The sequence below is a fragment of the Etheostoma spectabile genome, chromosome 3, assembly GCF_008692095.1.
Source record: "Etheostoma spectabile isolate EspeVRDwgs_2016 chromosome 3, UIUC_Espe_1.0, whole genome shotgun sequence".
Taxonomy (NCBI): Eukaryota; Metazoa; Chordata; class Actinopteri; order Perciformes; family Percidae; genus Etheostoma; species Etheostoma spectabile.
Window position 1 is genome coordinate 1636642 of NC_045735.1, and position 20962 is coordinate 1657603.

The 20962-nt window shown below is 40.7% G+C and overlaps 1 protein-coding gene across 26 annotated transcripts in view; it reads right to left on the bottom strand.

Annotated features, from left to right (window-relative positions):
• Positions 1-20962, bottom strand: part of prx (periaxin) — a 64708-nt gene that overhangs the window by 28860 nt on the left and 14886 nt on the right. For 19 of the 26 annotated variants that reach the window (XM_032512027.1, XM_032512006.1, XM_032512015.1 and 16 more), the window contains exons 2-8: positions 16207-16262; positions 12733-12840; positions 9788-9913; positions 9130-9283; positions 7794-7987; positions 6787-7028; positions 470-6525 (exon numbers count right to left, since the gene is read on the bottom strand). In XM_032512027.1, coding sequence (XP_032367918.1) covers positions 470-6525; positions 6787-7028; positions 7794-7987; positions 9130-9283; positions 9788-9913; positions 12733-12840; positions 16207-16262 — 6936 coding nt within the window. Of the gene's footprint in view, positions 1-469; positions 6526-6786; positions 7029-7793; positions 7988-9129; positions 9284-9787; positions 9914-11443; positions 11465-12732; positions 12841-16206; positions 16263-20962 lie in introns of those variants that run through there. The other 7 variants (XM_032512004.1, XM_032512005.1, XM_032512028.1 and 4 more) reach the window with 6 other exon arrangements.

A 20962-nucleotide genomic window follows, 5' to 3' on the forward strand; every position in this document is an offset into this window, starting at 1 on the left:
GAGGATGTCAACATCTGCATTTTCCGTGAGGCATTTGAACTTTCCTCCAGTACTTCCCTCCATTTCCAATTCGGACCTTCAATCTTTCCTTTAGGTAGAGGATGTCGATATTGGCATTTTTTGTGGCATTTGAATTTTCCTCCAGTACCTCCCTCCATTTCACATCTGGACTTCAATCTTTCCTTTAGGTAGAGAGATGTCACGGGGGCATTTTCATGAGGCATTTTGAATTTTCCTCCAGTACCTTCCTCCATTTCAATGTCTGGACCCTCAATCTTTCCTTTTGGCAGTGAAATATCAACAGAGGGCATGCTGAGATGTGGCATCTTGAATTTTCCACCTTCTCCTTTGATCTCCATCTCTGGACCCTCAATCTTTCCTTTAGGTAGAGAGATGTCAACATCTGGCATTTTCATGTGAGGCATTTTGAACTTTCCTCCAGTACTCCCCTCCACTTCAACATGTGGACCTTCAATCTTTCCTTTAGGTAGAGAGATGTCAATGTTTGGCATTTTCATATGTGGCATCTTGAATTTTCCACCTTCTCCTTTGATCTCCATCTCTGGACCTTTAATCTTTCCTTTAGGTAGGGAAATGTCAACATCTGGCATTTTCACGTGAGGCATTTTCAATTTTCCTCCCTCTGCATCGACTCCAATGTGACCTCCTTCAATTTCACCTGTTTTACCTTTAGGAAAGGAGAAGTCAATGTCAGGCATCTTGATGTCTGGCATCTTGAATTTTCCTCCTTGTTCATCAACCTTTGCATCATGCTTTACTTTTGGCAGGGACACATCTAAGTCTATTATTGGAATGGAAACATCAATCGTTGGCATTTTGGGAATTTTAAGGTTTCCCTCATAACCTTTGATATCAGCCTCAGAGACATCAACCTCTGCTTTGGGGAGGAGAACCTCATTATCTGGTGTTTTAGCTGCTGGTAGTGACAGTTCGACAGAGGGCATTTTAACTTTGGCCTTCGACTCAAGGTAACCACTTGGCTTACCTAACTCTTTTTCTTTAGAGCCAAATCCTGCCATGGAAAACTTTGGTAGTTTGATAGTTACATCAGGTGCATGGAAGCCACCTTTTCCTTCCACATTTCCCTCTAGTTTCGCATCAACCTCTCCCTCTGAGAGTGGACCTTTTGGTGATGACATTTTAAACTTGGGAAATTTCACTTTGTATTTTAATTTATCATCTGGGCTCCCAACATTGACTTCAGGTTTAGAAATGCCAATTTCTCCTTTCTTTACTTTAACATCCACATCAGGACAAGACACAGATACATCTGCATGCTTTTTGGATATACCAAATGAGGGCATTTTGATTTTAGGTTTTTTTACTTTGACCTTTCCATCCCCATCAAACTCCACTGATGGTGCCCTGATCTCTCCTTCCACATGTGGTGCACTAAGAGAAACTTCCCCCTTGGGGCCAGATATCATAAAATCACCACTTTTGGACTTTCCACCAAACCTGGGAAGAGAAAAACTGGGGACTTTAAGGGAGACATTAGGTAGATCAAAGCTCCCCCCTGAAGAGGGCCTGCCTCCCTCTGCTTTCAGTAGCTCCACTTCCACATCGTCACCTTTAGGTTTGGTGAGGCCAAAGTCTAGATCCACCCTTGGAGCTGAGATGTCAACTGTTGGTAGTTTGACATTGGGAAGTTTGAGGGATGCACCTGGGCCTTCTGTACCACCTGTCTCGATGTCCACACCCTTTACTTTTAAATTGGCTGGATTAATATCTTGTTTGAGACCAGACATCTTCAAATCTCCCGATGCTTCAGGGCCACTGGTGTCCACTTTAAGGCTTTGGTCTTTCAGACCAGAGGGAAGGCTAAGGTCAAGATCAAATTCGGGGAGATTTATGTCAAGAGTTGGCATGTGGATCCCGCCACCTTTTTTACCAGATAGGTCCACCTTTGCCACTTCAATCTTTCCCTTTCCAGAAGGTCCTTCAATATTGATATCTCCCTCCACTTTTCCCACTGGAACTGAAATGTTAACAGCTGGCATTGCAATCTCTCTGCCCTTCATCTCTGGGCCTTCCACTTTGACATTGCCTTCCACCAGATTCATCTGTGGAAGTGAAACATCAAATTTGGGCATTTTGAATTTGCCTCCTTTTACCTCAGGATCCTCAATACTGAGATCAGCATTTCCTTTGGGAAGTGACAGGTCAATGTTCGGCATATTGACCTTTCCTCCCTTCAGTTCAGGACCTTCAATATTGACATCTACTCCCTTTGCTTTCAATTTAGGAAGAGAAATATCAACAGAGGGCATATGGAACTTGCCTCTTTTTCCAGCATGTCCTTCAATGTCTATTTTTCCTTTTGCTTTTCCTTTGGGTAGTGACAGGTCAATGTCTGGCATTTCAATCTTCCCTCCCTTGATGCCTGGGCCTTTTATTTTGACATCACCCTCTGGGAGATTCCCTTTTGGCAATGCTATATCAAATGTTGGCATTTTAAATGTACCCCCCTTCACTTCAGGACCTTCAATCTCAAGGTCACCCTCAACTTTTCCTTTGGGGAGTGTAATGTTACCTTTAAGATCAGGTCCTTCAATATCAACTTCAACTCCCTTTGCTTTCATTTTAGCAAGAGATAAATCAAGTGAGGGCATGTGATACTTGCTTCCTTTAACATTGTACCCATCAATGTCAATATCCTCATCTGCTTTTCCTTTTGGAAGTGAAATGTTAAGAGTTGGCATTTCATTTCTCTCTTTCATATCGGGTCCTTCCACATTGGCATCAACCTTTGGCAGAGATACATCAAATTTCGGCATTTTGAATTTCCCTCCTTTCACCTCAAGGCTTTCAACATTTATGTCACCCTCAACTTTTCCTTTGGGAAGTAAAATGTCAACAGTTGGTATGTTGACCTTTCCTCCTTTGACATCAGGACCCTCAAGGCTTGCATCTACATCTGGAGAATTAACTTTTGGCAGAGAAACATCAAGGGATGGCATGTTTAGCTTTCCACCTTTAACTTTAGGGCCTACAATATTTATCTCTGGTCCCTTAGCTTTCATTTTAGGAAGAGAGATATCAACAGAGGGTATATGGAACTTGCCTCCTTTGCCAGCATGTCCTTCAATTTCAATTTCCCCTCCAGCTTGTCCTTTGGGGAGTGACATATTAATGTCTTGCATTTCAATCTTCCCTCCTTTGATTTCTGGACTTTTTATTTTGACATCACCCTCTGCGAGACTCACCTTTGGTAAAGAAACTTCACATTTTGGGATTTTAAATTCACCCCCCTTCACCTCAGGACCCTCAACATCAAGTCCCTCAGCTTTTCCTTTGGGGAGTGAAATGGCAACAGTTGGCAAGTTAAACGTTCCTCCCTTAACATCAGGACCCTCAAGGCTGAAATCTACCTCTGGAGACTTAATATTAGGGAGTGACATATCACCTTTGACTTCAACTCCCTTTGCTTTGATTTTAGGAATAGAGATATCAAGTGAAGGCATGTGAAACTTGCCTCCTTTTACACCATGCCCATCAATGTCAACATCTCCTGCTAGTTTTCCTTTTGGAAGGGAAATATCAACAGTTGGCTTTTCCATTTTTCCTTTTATCCCTGGTCCTTCCAGTTTGACATTGCCCTCTGGCAGGTTAATCTTTGGAAGTGAAGCGTCAAATTTTGGCTTTTTTAATTTTCCTCCTTTTTCATCAGACCCCTCAACACTGAGGTCAGCCTTTCCTTTGGGGAGTGACAAGTCAATGTCTGGCATGTGGATTTGTCCTCCCTTAAACTCAGGTCCTTTGAATTTTCCTTTAGGAAGTCCAGTATGATAGGATGGTATTTCAATATTCCCATCTTTTCCAGAGCGAATGTCAATATCAATGTCTCCCTGTGCTTTTCCTTTAGGAAGCGAGAGGTCGACTTTTGGCATTTCATATTTCCAACCCTTAACTTTCGGCCCTTGAAAATTCACATCTCCTTCAGGGAATTTTACTGCTGGGAGGGTGATGTCTACTGACGGCAGGCTGAACTTGCCTTCTTTTCCTTCACCCTCGACAGTGATATCACCTTCTAATGATCCTTGAGGGGTTGAAATGTCAATCGTTGGCATTTTAATTCCACCACCTTTAATTTCTGGTCCCTCAATGTTGATGTCACCTCGTTTCGATTTTATTTCAGGGAGAGAAACATCAATTGAGGGAATATGAAAATGTCCTCTTTTACCTTTGGTTTCTATGTCACCCTCTACTTTTCCCTTTGGAATGGAGATATCAACCGAGGGTGATTGCATAGCAGGAGGAGAGATGTCAGAGAGTGATGGCATGTTGAACTTTGTCCCTCCTTTGACTTCAGGTCCTTCAATATCAACCTCTCCCTCCTTGGTTTTCCTCTTTGGGAATGAGATGTCAAAAGTTGGCATCTTGAACCTGTCTCCGCTAATTACACTGCCCTCAAGCTCTATGTTGCCCTCCACATTTGCCTTGGGGAGGGAAAAGTCAACATTTGGAATTTCAGGACATTCTAGCTTCATGTCTCCCTCAGGTAGCTTTATTTTTGGGAGAGAAATGTCTAAAGAGGGCATGTTGAATTTGCCTCCTTTTACTTTACTGCAACCAATGTCCAGATCTCCCTCTACTTTTCCTTGGGGAACAGAGATATCAACAGTAGGCATCTCAATCTTTCCACCTTTTATATCAGGTCCCTCCAAAACAACTTCTCCCTCAGACAACTTCATTTTTGGAAGATTTATATTACATGAAGGCATTTTGAACTTGCCTCCCTTTCCCTCTATGTCTACCTCACCCTTGGATTTACCTTTTGGTAGAGAAATATCTATTGATGGCATCTCTGTTTTCCCTCCTTTAATCTCAGGTCCTTGTAAGTCAACTTTAGCCCCAGTTGTCCCCATCTTAGAAAGTCTGACGTCAAGTGAGGGCATTTTGAACTTTCCTCCTTTTGCAGATGGACCCTCTATTTCAATGTCACCCTCCAACTTTCCTTTTGGCATTGATAAATCAAGAGACGGCATCTTGATCTTACCCTCACCCTCAAGTTTGGGTGTCTCAATGTTCATGTGACCCTCTGGTTGTTTGAGCGTTGGTAGAGTCACATCAAAGGTAGGCATTTTGAATTTTCCTCCCTTCCCAGTATATCCTTCTACATCAATGTCTCCTTCCATTTTGCCTTTGGGCAGAGAAATATCAAGTGTTGGCATTTCAAATTTACCACCTTTCACTTCAGGGCCCTCAATGTCAACCGCCACCTCACCTGTCTTCATTTTAGGGAGAGAGATGTCAAACGATGGTAACTTAAATTTTTCTACTCCTTCAATATCAGTCGTTCCTGCTTTGCCCTTGGGAAGTGTTAGGTCTACTTTGGGTAACTTGAAGCCTTCGCCTTTGATATTTACTTCTCCTTCTGGTGGCATACATTTTGGGAGGGATATGTCAAACTCAGGCATCTTGAACTTCCCATCTCCACCAACATAATAGTGCATATCCACATCTCCAACCTCTGTTTTCACCTTTGGTGGAGAGATGTCAACAGAAGGTAGACTAAATTTCCCTCCACCTTCTAAACCTTCAATATCCACATTGGATGATCCCATCTTTGGCAACGACATATCAATTTTTGGCATTGAGATTTTGGGCCCTTTAAAAGTGCCTTCCACCTCATCAGGAATTCTGTGTTTGGTGTCCAATTTAAAATCAACATCAGGCACAGAGATGTCAATGCCAGGCATTTTGATTGCTGTCTTTCCAGCTCCTTCGTACTCTGGGATTGAGACGTCCATGTCAGACTTTCCCTTCACTTTTGGAAAAGAAATATCAACAGAAGGCATTTGAATAGATGCCGCTTTTCCTGAGAGATCACCTTCCATCTTTGGTTTGGTGATATTTGCCTCAGGAAGATTAATCTCACCACCTCCTTTGATTTCTACTTTTGAAGGTATTATGTCAGTGTGAGGCACCTTGATCCCTTTGGCTTTCACTTTAATGTCCCCATCTATCTCATCCGAATGTCGTGAGAGTCTAACTTTGGGCAGTTTCAACTTTGGCATTCTTAGCTTTGCATCTCCTTTACCTATGTCTACATCGGCTCTTCCAACAGCTGCCCCTGCATCAACTCCTCCTTTGATGTTGACTTTAGGAACTTTGATTTCTGCTTTTCCCTTCACAGCGGGCAAAGATGCCTCAGCTTTTCCTGAAGGGAGTGCAAACTCCACATCAGGCGCGTTGCGCTTAACTCCTCCCTTCTCCACGTCTACTTTTTTATCACCAGACAAATTGAACTCCACCGATGGTTGCTGGATGGTCACACTTGGAGGCTTCAGCTCCACAGATCCAGTTTCCGACGCTAAGCCTGACTTTGTGTGTTTGGTCCTAGGAAAGGTGATTCCAAACTTGTGTCCTTTTCCTTTGGTTTTCACTTTAGCTTCAGGTATCACAGGTGAAGAGATATTCACCTGTCCCTCAAGCCGTCCTGTTTCTACTTTTCCTCCTGCGTCTTCTCCAGTGTAACCTTTTGTTTTCAGGTGGGGAAACCTGGGAGAACCATTTAACAAAAGGAAGGAGAACAGAAGAAAAAAATATTGTAATAGCCAAAAAAGACACAGCATTTATTCCAAAATGTCATGTAAAGAATGGCTTATAAAAAATACTTTTCCGATCATAAGGTGTCTGTTAAACTATTCTTTGGCATCATAATGTTCCTCAACAAACCTCTTGACGTGTTGTTTAGACACCACAGCAGCTTATTGTGACCATTTCAACATGAAACACAGATAGGACACAAACAAGGCCAACCTGATCCTCCTCTTTGCCTTCCCCACGGCTGCTGCTCCTCTGGCTCCTTCTGCTTCCACCTTCATGCTCCTCTTCTGTTTAAATTTGGGGAGGGAAAACTCCACGTCTACGTCACTCATCTCCATCCTGGGCGGCGTTCCCTCGATCACCATCTCCTCTCTGCGTTTCTCCTTCAGCCTCTTCAGACCAAAACGACCACCTCTCTTCTTCTTGGCCTTGAACACCTTGCTGCCCTTCACACTCTGAAACACACATGAATGACAAAGATTCAATCGACAAATTCATTAGGATCTATTGACTTGCTGTCTTTGTGCAGGTTGATCGATTTCACAACTAAAAGTGTTTGGAAACTACGGAAAGGTGTTAAATATAATTTTGGTCTCTAAAAGATTGGACTAAAATGTATATTATTTATAAGAAATGGAATAATTTAAGTTACCATTTAATTTTAAAGTCACAACTAAACCCCATTGAAGATTTTGGGCTTTACTCCAAGGCATTTACTCTTCAAGGCATTTACTCTACTATACAACAATTCAACTAATATTCTTTTTTTTTTTAATGATTTTTGCATTTTAACACCCTTAATTGTAGATCCCTGCATTTTTATTGTTATATATTGTAGTATACCTATATATATATATATATATATATATATATATATATATATATATATATATATATATATATATACTGTATATATATAACTTATTTCTTTCTAGATAGTTTCGTTAAACATTGAAGTATAATGTTCATGTTTTAACATACTTATTTCTATTTTTCTCATAATTTCTGTATGTTTATATATATATGCAGTATATATTTCTATTCCTTGTTGCCGGCAACTGTAACGTCACCCATTTTCTCCCCAGGGATCAGTAAAGTATTTCTGATTTGGATTTACCAAAGTACTATAACTAAATGAAAATTAGTACTACTTTATTTAAAATGACACAATTTAGTTACGAGAAAGCATACCATGAAAAAAACAGATTATAATTGATTACCATTTTGGCAGTCTTGGCTTTGGGACCTTTGACCTCCACACTGGGAACCCGAGGCCTCAGGCAGACCTCGACTCCGGGGACGCTCCTCTTCAGCTGGAAGCTGACCTTGTATGGCTCGGCACACTGGAGGATCTTCAGAGCGTCTTCATACTTCACGTTGTCAAAATAGACTTTGGCACTCAGCAGCTGGTCACCTTCACACAGAGTACAATATGAATTAGTGTGTCCAGCGTTAAAAACCTGTCAAAGTAACAGGTTCAAAGTAATGAATCTTTGGGTTGGGGTTAAAAATCTAAATTCTAAACTCAAACTGATGTATATTTGGTATCATCTACTTTTCTTAAAGCCATAGTGTGAAGGTTCTGTCGCCCACATGAGGAATTCTAAGTAATGACAACTAAACTGTCGGCGCGTCCACATGATACAAGCCTATGTGATCACGCACATGCCCCCACCCCTCCTCCAAACAGGTGCTAGTAGCCAAGGAGGACACGGAGTATTACAAAAACATGATGGACTCTTCAGAAAGGGTAACTTTCTTCACTCGCTCTTCTGCACGGGAAAATGACTGGACAACATAATGAACATAGCCGTACTGAGGAATACAGAGAGAGTTGTGTTGAGCTGATAGTCTTAATTAGATTTGCACTAAAGCTTTAAAGACTGCACTAGAGTACAGCAGGCTATAATAAAGTACCAGTGGTGGAAAGTAACTAAATGCATTTATTCATGTACTGTATTAAGTACAATTTTTAGGTTCTTAGCATTTTTTTTCCTACTTTATGCTTCTACTTCATTACATTTTAAAGGCAAATGTTGTATTTTTTGCTTCACTAAATTTGTTTAGTAACTATAGATACTTTGCGGATTGACACGCTGGGTGTGGTCATAGCACATATAATCTTTAAGATATATGATATGAGTATAGCATAAGTGTTACAATTCTTATGTAAGTAAAATTGAGGCAATATAAGTTAAAAGCTAATTAGGATAAAATGGTGTAACATTTAATCACGGTCAATTAAATACAGGTGTGTTCACTTGAATAACCACCATCTGCAGTTAAAATGTTGTGTTCACAAAATAAAAATAATCTGTTTTTTTCCCCTCCTTAAATATTTGATTTTCTACTCCGCTCTGTCTTCATCATCATCATCATCCGCAACACTGCATACATTTGCTGCTAACACAGGAATTATTCACAAAACCTTAATGTGCAAATACTACAAATAACAACACCTCACCCTGGCTCAGAGTTTGCAGTGTTTTTTTATTTGAAAGCATAGTATGTTTACCATAAATGCTCCCTAAATACATCAGTTGTGACTGCAGATACCTTCCTGTAGACTGAGATGTTTGGCGGCTGGTGAGTCTCTGAGGACGTCTTTAACAAAGATCCCTCGCTGTCCTCCACCAGTCACGCTGTAGCCACTGGCTCCAGCCTCCGCCTCCACCACTATTTCCACGGACTGGGAGGTGTCCTCTGCACACTAACACACACACACGCACGCACACGCACACACGCGCGCGCACACACACACACACACACACACACACACACACACACACACACACACACACACACACACACACACACACACCTTTAACAAAAAACATTTTGTCTCCATTTTGGATTAAGGATGTGCATTAGGCCTTCAACTCAGTTTTACATCTTGTTTCACTTGCTTGAGTGAGTGCAGAATTTACTGTACAGTTATTTGTCACCCCACACTTTACTTCTGAATCCATTTGATCCATTAAGCTGTCACAGAGGAAAGGTCACTCTGTTCTTGGATTACATCATCTTTTCCAGAGAATGACCGAAAGAAAATACCTTGGCTCATAAAGGGGAAAACAAGACTTTGTGTGCGTCCATCTCCTCAAACAGTGATGGCTGTTAAAACAGAGGGAAAGCTATGCTCTCCAGTTGTTGACCAACCACTGACACAAACAAAAGTAATCATTAGTTCAGCGTTTCTCAGACGGCTGCTTACTGTCTGTCTGTCTGTGGGCTCGGAGTCCATCTCTGGTTGGGCGAGCTGGCAGGTGGACTCTCTCAGGTGACTTCTCTTCTGACTCAACACCTGCTTCAGCTCTGCATGAAGCTTCTCCTTCTGCACCTGCAGACAACACAGACAGCACAGGGTGAGTGTTCTGACCTTTCCGAAGTAAAATAAGAAAGAGTTTGAATTTTCAACATGGTCGTGTGTGCAGCAGTGCCCCCTCTAGGCTAAGCAGCAGCAGTCGCTTTAGTTTAGGTTTCAATTTCAGTTGTACATTTCCATCTGAATTCAATTAAGCGCCAGTGTTGTTTTCTCCTGCTGCATTTTTTCTTCCTACATTTTTTGCCTCGGACACTATGTATGTACAGTATATATTTCTAAAAAGTGTAAAAAGAAATTTTACTTGGCATATCTTCGGTTAGTTGGAGTTTTCTGATGTCAAATCATTAAATTGATAGTTAGCATGACATTTAGTTATGACTGAGCATTTTCTGTTTCTCATTTCTGTTTGTCTTTTGCTCGTTGTAACAGTTTACAGTATTAAACAATAAGGAAAGGAAAGTTTCTTTGTTGAACCCCAAGAAACGTTATGCCTTGTGTTTTTTGGAGAACTTTAAACCATTAGCCAACTGTCAAGCTTTGAAGACGCAACAAGGACAGTATAGTGAGATACATTTAAATGTGTGTGGACGGATGGCACGAGGCCTAAAGAACACAGAATCAACAAAAAAAGTGCTGTTTAAATGTTATTGCCAGTAATTATTTGGGTTTATTACTTCCATGTGAAATCTGTTGTTATTGTAATTTCTTTATTATCTAACCTACTGGTCAATCTGAGAGGATCACAATCATTCACATGATAATTACGACGATGATGATGATGATGATGATGATGATGATGATGTGAAAGTTGTTATGTTTAAAATCATTTGTTTTGAACCTTTTATTATTTTACTCCCCTTCTGTTTTTATATTAAAATGCATTTTAACATTTCAACTGATGTTAAAATCGTCTGCTCTTTTCTTTTAATTTTGTAATATACGCTTTGATCTGCATTTTGCAAGTAAAACTTTTTTTTTTTAACAATTTAATTTCAAAGTCAGTTTACAGCAGGATACCTAAAATAAAATAAGTGGTGAGGGAAGGGGGTTAAGGACTGAGGCATGTCTTGGAGGGTGAAAGCAAAGGTGAAAGTCTTATTTCCTATCAAGGCTTTGCTGGAGGTGCCATTGTTCTGTACATGTGACAGTGTCATATCATTGGATTGTTCTTTTTTTCTTATAGTGTAACATTACACTTAATACTCGGGGATCTTTGTAAAACCATTTAATATAAATCAAATGTATTTGATCTAAATAAACGTTCACAATACGCTATTTTCATAACATTCATATAGCCATGTATTCAATAGTATTACACTATAGGGCTGTATTATGTAAACAGGAAATGTGTGTATTAATGTATAGTTGCCACAGATGCTTTTCTAGTCTTTTCCCTTTAACGCTCAGCTTCTGTTGTTTCATGTCTGCAATCTGCCCTGACCTTTCTGTTGGAAACCAGCTTTGTTTGACAAAAACTCTGAACTAAACCTGCTAACGTGCTACTTTTCAGTCCATGAATGTGGGTCAGAGTGTTTACACCGACACCTGCAGCTGATTTCAGATCTGCTTCATTCAGATGACCTTGCGTCCAGTAGCTGGCAGTCACCTGCTGCGGCGTGAAAAGGCCGCGACTGGCATCTGTGCTGAGCTGGGAGAAATAAAAGCGTGTTTATGTGCTGGACAATGACCTCAGCAGATCGGGCCTGGACCATTGTGATCCAGTTTGTATGTGCCTGGTGGCTGCTGGGGACACGATGTCAGTCACAATGCTGCATTCCCCTGTCCAAATATATCCGGTTAACAATGTAGCTCATAAAAAACAGTTTCTGTTTGCGGCTCAAGCTTTGAGATCAATGAGGTTAAACTCAATGGTCCAAAGAAAGTAGATCACAGTGTACACCAGGGGCATCCAGATACTCGTAAGGTAAACTGAACTGAACTGTGATGCTGTCAAGGTCTTCACTCCTAGTCTGGATCAACAAAAGTACATTTCAGGATAAAGTGTGACCTGACTCACACTCAAAGGATGACACGCTCTATGTGTGTTGCTGTTCTCAAAATCTCTACAGGAAACAAACACAACCTTTGAGATAGCTAGCTACATGCTGAAAATGGCAATTTTTGAACATTTGGATCGTGCAACAAGGCAGGCCTGCTTGGTTCTTTTAGTAAATGATTCACAAAGAATACGGCACTTCCTCTCTAACTGGAACCATTTGGGACAGATTGGCTCTATGAGCAAATCACGTTGAATATCCAGCTTATTTAAAGAGCTCACGCTACAGTATTGAGGGAAAAGATAATTTCATTTAACAATTTTTGTGGCGTTTTCTTTTCCTGGATGCAAATGTTCTACTAAAACAAATTTCTTCCCGAGACTTTTTTGCAGAGCCACCATTGCTGCGTCCAGGGCTTAGCACCGCCCAAGACGGTCGTGATTGGTTTAAATGCAAACAACCCAGAGCGTTTTCTTCCCCCCTTTCCTAAAAGGCATCTTTGGTGTAACCAGAACTATCTCCACAGTGCTGTGAAGATAAATCTGGAAATGTGAGACTACTCCACCCCTGAATCAAGTAGATATCTTCTACTATTTTACATGCCAACTGTAAAAAAACAGCTTTTACTGAGATTGGTTTTCTCTCAAATCTTAAAACTTAATTTCATTTCTTTTCCTTCCTTGGACTCGGGTGCATCACCAGCATATATATTACTTAACAGCACATACTGGCATCCCTGTAGATGCATGTTTATAAATGGGTTCCTCTGTGTGTGTGTGTGTGTGTATGTGTGTGTGTGTGTGTGTGTGTGTATGTGTGTGAGTGTGTGTGTCTCACCACTCTCTCGGGGCTCTCCTGTTCGTCTGTGGAGCCGCTGTGGTGAGGGTTGCGTTGTGGGGCGGAGGGGGATCTGTTAGAGGGGGGCGACCGCCTCTTGTCTTTTACCTGCCAACACAGTAGAAAATAGTGTTAAGTCTCTTTTAAATATTCATGCAGCAGCAGTTTTTTTTTTTTGCTGTGCTTTTACCCTTTAACTCAACTGAAAAAAAGATGATCTGTTTCTCTATAGCAGCTTTGCACTGCAGCTTCTGGGAGAAAATGTAAAGCACATGGGGACCGAGATGGGAATTTATTTTAACAACCACTGACATTCTCTGCTCCAGTGAAGCTACTGAACTGAAGAAAACTGGTTGTACTGAGAAGCTCCCGGCTCCCATGTTTGAGTATGCAAAAGTGTGTGTGTGTGTGTGTGTGTGTGTATGTGTGTATGCGTGTATGCGTGTATGCGTGTTAGGCTCAGTCAGCTCGAAAAGGAAATACAAGCTGTGGGTTTGTTGTACTCTGAGGTACTCTGTATGCGGACCATGCATTGCTACTACCAATCCACTTAACTCAAGGATGTGGCCGTGACTCCATCTTTAGAGCACAGAGGCAGTAAAAATGACGACGTGACTTTTTATCTCTGAGGAAGTTAAACTCATCATCATCCTCGGCACATACATGATGACTGAATTTATTTTAACTTTCTGTAACTTCATGATTTGGGATAAGGTTCTCTCAGTGGAGATGGTTTTAGCTGGAGGAGGTAAATTATATTTCTCTCATGATGACCTGTTTAGTTCATTAATGTTCTAATCATCATACTAATACTATCATACTAAAATGAATCCTCCAGAACGTTTACTAGCACTGTTATCCTGTGATTCTAATTGTGATGTGTGTGTTTTATTCCCGACTGTAACAGCGTTTCTCTGCTGGATTGTTATTGTCAGACTGAATCCATCTGGTGCTGGTTTTTGGTTCTTTTAACCTCTTGCCTCCTTTCTGAAGGAAACATGTCATGTCCCAGCGTCCCGTATCTCCTTCCTCTACTTGCTTCATACACTCTCACATGGTTAATCTTGTAAAAACATCCTGTCCTAGCACTTCACCTGTTGTCAGGCCACTGATACACTTACCCACTACACGTTTTAAGTGCAGATTGTGAGCTGGATTCCCAGAACTACTGCTAGAAATATTCCTCTTGTGTTTTTAAAAATATACTCTCTCCCACCCTTCTCATGTATCCACTGTTACTCATTGAGATTCAATTTTGCCCACCAAAATATCTCCTCTTCTTTTTAACAGACAGACTTCTTTTAACACACACACGCACGCACACACGCACGCACCTTTAACAAAATTAGGCCAACAACAAACATTTCATTCACATCTTGTTTTGGTCTCTCATTATTAATCTCATGTTAGATATATCTCAGACTGCAGTAATACTTTAGATTCATAGTTTAAGATAAAACCCCGGATTTTCCACACGTTGCACCAAATGACATGTTGTCAAAAAGTGAATTGACAACGCGGTCGGCAGTTCACAGTGGCAGAATGTGTTTTTTAGTGTATAAAGTCAATGATGTTGTTAATCTGCTGAATCTAAAACATCTAAAGTTTGATGTGATCCAAGTGAAAAGAAACACTTTGGAATTATTTGTTTAAACTGGAAGTGATCGGAAGCATTTTGGGGCCAGCCGTGAGCAACGTTGCATCATGCAGCTTCAAGGTTGTGCAGTAGGTCTTCAACTCAGTTTTACATCTTGTTTCACTTGCTTAAGTGAGTGCAGAAAACCCCTGATTTTCAACACGTTACAGCAAAGTGCCATGTTATCAACTGACCAAGATAAGTTATTATTTAGTAATACCCCAGGTATGAGGTTAAGTACATAATCAAAAATAATGCACAACTCTCTTCATGAAGTACAATAATGCAATCATTGTACACATATTAAATTAGAGCGAGATAACATCCTGAGTAAAGTCAATTATTCTGCTGACAAACAAAGAGTAACATCTGTGGACAATGATTTCAGTCATCCAACCGCAGAAGAATCTCTCCACTGAGTGATTCGGTGCCATCTGCATCGTATTCAGAGCTGTACAGCATGTTGTTACTGTGTGGAGGACAGATGGGGCTTATCAAAGGATCGAGAACACAGAAAAACAACATCTTCTCATCAGTCAATACGGATGTAGACCGTTGTTTCAGTTTGCCATCGGGGGAAATTATGAAAATATGCTTAATAATATTCTAATGCTGTTGTTTTGTTCTTGCTCTTTTGGTTTCTTCAATATTGCACAGAGGACTCAACAAGTTCTATAGATAAACTGAGGGGAAATAGATTTTCTTCTTGTGTCATCTTCTGTGACTATTTACCGTAGGCTATTCCTTTAGTTTTTTTTTGGTATGATTTATACATGGGATTTTGAACATAACAGATACATAGTACACCTCATCTATTGGATGAAACCAATACAGAGAGTCAATCTGTGACACAAGGTATTAACAGGTATAAGATTTACACCCCGGTCCCACCCCCCACCCTCCCCCACAAAGAGACATCATTGAAATAGAAATAAATGAAATAGGGGAAAATGGGTCATGATCAGAATCAGAATCAGAATCAGCTTTATTCGCCAGGTATGAGGACACATACGAGGAATTTGTCTTTGGAGCACCGTTACTCACACTGTGCTTACACATACAAAACAAAACAAAAATATACACACTAATATACACAATATATACATACTCTAAACAGAAACAATGTAGAGGCATGAATGCAATGAAGAGTTCAATAAAATTATTTAAATATGGAGCATAGTGCAAGGATACTGGTATAAATAGTATTATGTTGTTATATTACAATATGAACAGTGTGAACATTATGGACAGCTCTGAAATAGGAAATGAGAATGATGAATAAATAAATAAAATAATAAGTGAGATGCGAGAATGGGAATGATGAACAATACTAAATAGGTGAAATAATAAGTGGAACCAGTAAACAGGTGCTGTAGAGACAGTGTTACTGGGTTATTGACCAGAATTGAACCTGACACTGTGGGTAAGAAATCAGCTGTTCATCAAAGAGATGGCTTGTGGGTAGAATACAGGTAAGCAGGGCAATAGTAGTCTGATATAGGCTATGTATGTCTTTACATATATACACTAACACACAGAACATGAATGCTCATAAGTAGGACTTTTGAATCTTTGTTATGACATGAATGACTAAAAGCCCTTTGACTTTGCGACAAGTCAATAACAGCAACTTCACGCAGAGGCTCTGGCCTAGGGGCCCCTGAGCTCTTGGGTCCTTGGGCCTGGGCTCGGCAGCCCCGTTCGGTTACCAACCCATGTGTTGATCGTGTCGTCAATATTCCATTTTTTTTACCTACTCACTTTGGCGTTACGGCTCTTACAAAAGAACAACGACAGTAGCGTGGTTGGTTTACATATTTATGTATTTGTTTACTTACGGCCGGAGCTCTGGTCTGGCTGTAAACATGGCTGTCCTCTTGGTCTCTGTCAGAGTCTGAAACACAAAAAAAACCCTCAGGTTATTCTGGTTTTTGCAGTAACTCAGATCCTATGTAGTTCAATTACGAGGAGAATGCAATTATGAGCTTTTCATCACACTGCATAGGAGAGTCATGCATTAAAAATAAGAACGGGAAGCCATTTTATGAATTGGCTGAATGAACTTAACTGACTGTCCTGTAGATAAAAGCACATAAACGGGGAATTCAATTTCAATTAAATTTAACACATGTCCATGTCAAACTACTTTAAACCGGACAGAAATGAGGTACATAGAAAAAGGAATTGTTGATTGTGCTCCTCCAGCTTTATCCTATAATGGGTTAAAGAGGACAAAAAGGATGACGTTACTGATTTGTTTTCTCTTTTTTCTTATGGAATGGGTTATTCTTTGCAATTTCTACATTATGTGTTTAGTCTGCCCTGGTGTTGCCTGTGATTCTGTACCCCTGACTAATTCCTGAAACTGTGGGAACTAATCTATCTGAGGAGCTCCGTAGTAAATTAAAAATGTACTGGGTGTTTTTGAAATGGCATCATCAGCTCTCACTGCAGGTGTGCACACGTGATGTAGAATAGTAAAAGATACGAGTGTCTTTATCACACCAACGTTTCTGCAATTATCTGTAAAAAGTTAATTTAAATCAGGAACATTTCCAATACATTTGGTTTCAATGGACATTTAATAAATACATGCTATGTGCAGGATGACACCAGTCACCACTGAAACACCATCAAAACAGGACTGAATCGTATAAAAGTAGATTAGCTCCAGTAACATTGGGTGTTCTTAACAAAGGCTTGTGTATTTAGAGTTCAAACAGTGACATGGCTGTCAGTCTAAAGCTTTTGAGACGACGGTGTTGAGATTCTTTCCGTAGTCTTGGACATGCCTCTGCACTGGCTACACAAGCCTCACCAAACGCTCCACTCAGACACTATGAGGAAACCACTGGTACTACTCGAGCTTCCCTAAATCATCCATGACACAAGAGACTTTGTCATAATAAACAAACTGAAAGAATAAAGAATTTGGTGGCTATCAAATTTTCTGAGCATTATTGTCATATGTCTACTAAACGTGCTGCTGAAGATATTTTGCAGAGCAGTGGGGCGCTTAGAGCTGCCAAAGACAATGTGATTGTGTTTTTCTCCCATCCTGGAATGTTATGGGGACTAGCCAGACCCTCTTCTACAGCGCTGTGGAGGCAGGTCTAACAATGCGAGAGAAAAGTCCAGTTGGATGTCACTTCCAAGAAACAGAAAGTGCTCTGAAATAGTGGAAAGAACAGGAAGAAGCAGAAGTAGGGTTTACAGTGTATACAGCCAGTGGAAACCAGTAGAGAACAGCTGAAAACAACAGCATCACAACCAACCAGTCCACCATGTCTTTTTTTAAGATTATTTTTCGGGGGGCGTTTCCCTTTATTTCAGAGTGACAGTGGATAGAGGGGAAGGGTGGGAGGGAGATAGGGAATGACACGCAGCAAAGGGCCGCAGGCCAGGCTAGAACCCTGGCCGCTGCAAAGGACTCAGCCCACATGGGGCGCACGCTCTTACTGGATGAGCTACAGGTTTCCCCCAGTCCACCATGTCCTAATCTAAACACGACGCAGTTGATGACACCATGAGACAACAGTGAACTGTTTCACTCACAGTTATCAAAGCCAAGAAAGACAACTACCCAGAAAGCTGCGGCAAAGATGTCACAAAGACATGACAGCATGGAGGCCAGTGGAAATGTTACAGTTGCTATTTGTTTTTTTTTTACATCTGTTGTAGTATAATACTTATATAACGTATTTAGTCTCTCTATAAAACTTTGGTGTAGACTAATTTTAAACGACGTTTGAATGCTGCTTGCATGAAGACGGCTATGATTTGTGGCTGAGATGGCTACAGCACCGCGTTGGAGCTGGAGCCGATAAATACCTGAGACTACTGCGGGGTTATTTGTACCGGGAATGAATGCCTTACGTAACCTTTACCACTTAAGAAAAAAGAAAGATGTCAGTGGGTGTTAGTGTTTTTTTTGTCCAGTTGGAAAAGGACTTTACAGTAGTCAATCACACAATCAGATGTTTGTCCTGGTTTGTTGTGGAACTGAAATGTACCACGGTACAAAAGTAATATAGAGAAAAAAAATTATTTCACTCTGATTTAGGGCTCGCAGGAATGTGATTAGTGCAGCCAACTACAGTAAAGCGGACTAGACCTGGAAAAGACATTAGACAAGATCCCATGGCTTGCTTTGGAACCCTTTGATGTCCACTCGGACTTTTCAACACATTTGTTTTCCATCGATCAGTCACCACTGACAGCTGATGCACGCTATAAAAGCAGAAATGATGCCAGCTGGAACTAATGAAGCCGAGAGTTTGTAGCACTAATGAAAGAAACCCTTCTGTAATTCACATTAACTGGTAGAATGTTTGAATACTATTTAGCGCAGACAACATGATGTGAGAACAGTATATCCACACAGTAACTTAGTCGGTTACTATGGACACAGCCGCACTGGGCAGAGCCATTATTTAAAGAAGTCACTGATTTAACTGAAAAGTCTTTTTAATGTGTAGAAGCTCCTCTCCTGGTCGGTTTACCCTCAGTCCATCATAACTCGTATGGGAATCACTTGGCTTTCTTTCCATAACTGGGGCCCCCTTGCCATCACCTTCCTCACAGTCCTGCCTTCATGTGATCACATTTTTAACTGCCGTAGCTTAGCAAGATATGTGTGTGTGTGTTTGTGCATTTAATGTGCGTTTGAATGTGTGCATGTGTGTGTTTGGACGTGTAGAGTGTCAGCATGCATGTCATGCCTGTCAGGGTGTGTTGGAGGTATCTGGTGTCCAGCAGGTCACAGGAACACATAGCACACATTCACTGCTGCCCAGTGGTCAGAGTATCACTTACAAGCTATGTTTCCATCCACACGTTTTTATCCAAATTAAGGGATGTCGAATGAAAAATGCCTATGGAAACTGTAAAATTCAATGGAATTTCATGACTATCGACTCAAAGGAAATATGTTCGGTCTCATCGGATTTTATCTCAATCGATATGTGGCTTTTGCGATAAACGCTGATGGAGACGTTGTTAAGTTTTAGGCCATTTTATGGTTGCAACCCACCACAAAACAAAGAAGAAGAAGTTTTATTAATTTCTGCCCAGTATTTCCGCTATATAACATAGTGGGCTCAAGGCTTGGACTATAACACATTTTTTATTTGATGGTCTTATTAGACTACTTAATTAACAATCTGTTGTAGACACTGAGTAGATCCAGGACCCCAACATCTACAAATTAAAAATGATATGATTTACTGGTCTCTGTGCTATTTAATTTTTTGTTGTTTTTATTTTTATTTTTTTTAAATAGTGCAGATAATTCACCTCATTTTAACACTAAATCTTACATAGTAAGACATACATATTCTGACACATTTTGTTTGACTTGCAAATTCCGTTTTGGTCACACACTCTGTCAAACAGAGATGTTCCGCGTGCCGTGATGAGACCAACGCTTTCTTACTATTATTTCAGTTCTGAGTGACAGGCATTGCCTCAGCTGCAGCAGCAACAACAGGTGTGACCACTACACTGCTGTATTAATGGCCTGAAAGTGGCAGTCAGAGTCTAAAAAAGCAGTCCTCACTGCTGTGTTTCATTAACCTACAGAAGACACAACAGTCACAGTCATGTGCAGGATGACACTGTTGTCAAGCAATCTTAGTCATCACAGCGGTATAGTTTTCAGTTAAAAAACATGTTTGTTTTTTTATCAAAATGAAACGTTTCCTTAGCTCCGAGTTTATAAACCGTAGTCACTCCTCTAGGGAAAAACAGAATATTTCAGGTTAAGTATTACCAGCTGCAGTTCGACTTGTGTTGCTGACAGCAGCTTTACACTGCAGCTCTGTGTGACAGACAGACAGACAGACAGCAGCAGGTGGAGGAGGTGGCACTCCCTTAACAGACAAGAGGAATGGAGGGATGGCACAGGAGGAGGTGGTGAAGATTTAAAATGCAGCCCGGTCTTAATATAGATCAGACTCACACATCTGCGGGCCTCCACATGCCTGATGACCACCCCAATCAGCATGGACCCCCAACCTTCTGCCATACCCATTCAGGGTTGTTGTTGAAAGTGAATGTTGTATGACTATATAATCCGTAGACTATGTCATAGTGGGCTTCTGTGCAAGATGCAACAGCCCTCCTGTCTTAATGTAATACTGAGTGGGACATGTGGAGAGAGGATGAAACTGCAGGTTTTATCAAACCTGAAAGGACAGGGAAACTGAAATTTCATTAGAGACGAGTTGATGTAATAGACACTTTCAATTCAATTTTGTGTATAGTGTCAAATCATAACAAACGTTATCTCGGGACACTTTACATATGGATTAGGCCCAGACCACACTCTCAAAATCAAATTTACAGAAATTTGGCTCTTGGTGGGCGACCATTTGCCTCAATAAGTAACATCTTTGCTTTGAGAACTGGTCCTATAACTTTATTTAAAAGAGCAGATACATATATCCCAGTCACAGTAAGATCATTTCTACAGTTGATCATGTCCCTCTTCCATGTACCAGGCTCAACTAAACCAAAGAGGGCTTGTCTTTGTCCAAACCATCACAATCCGAGAGCTTACCATCACAGCTGTGCCATGAAACAAACGCATAGAAA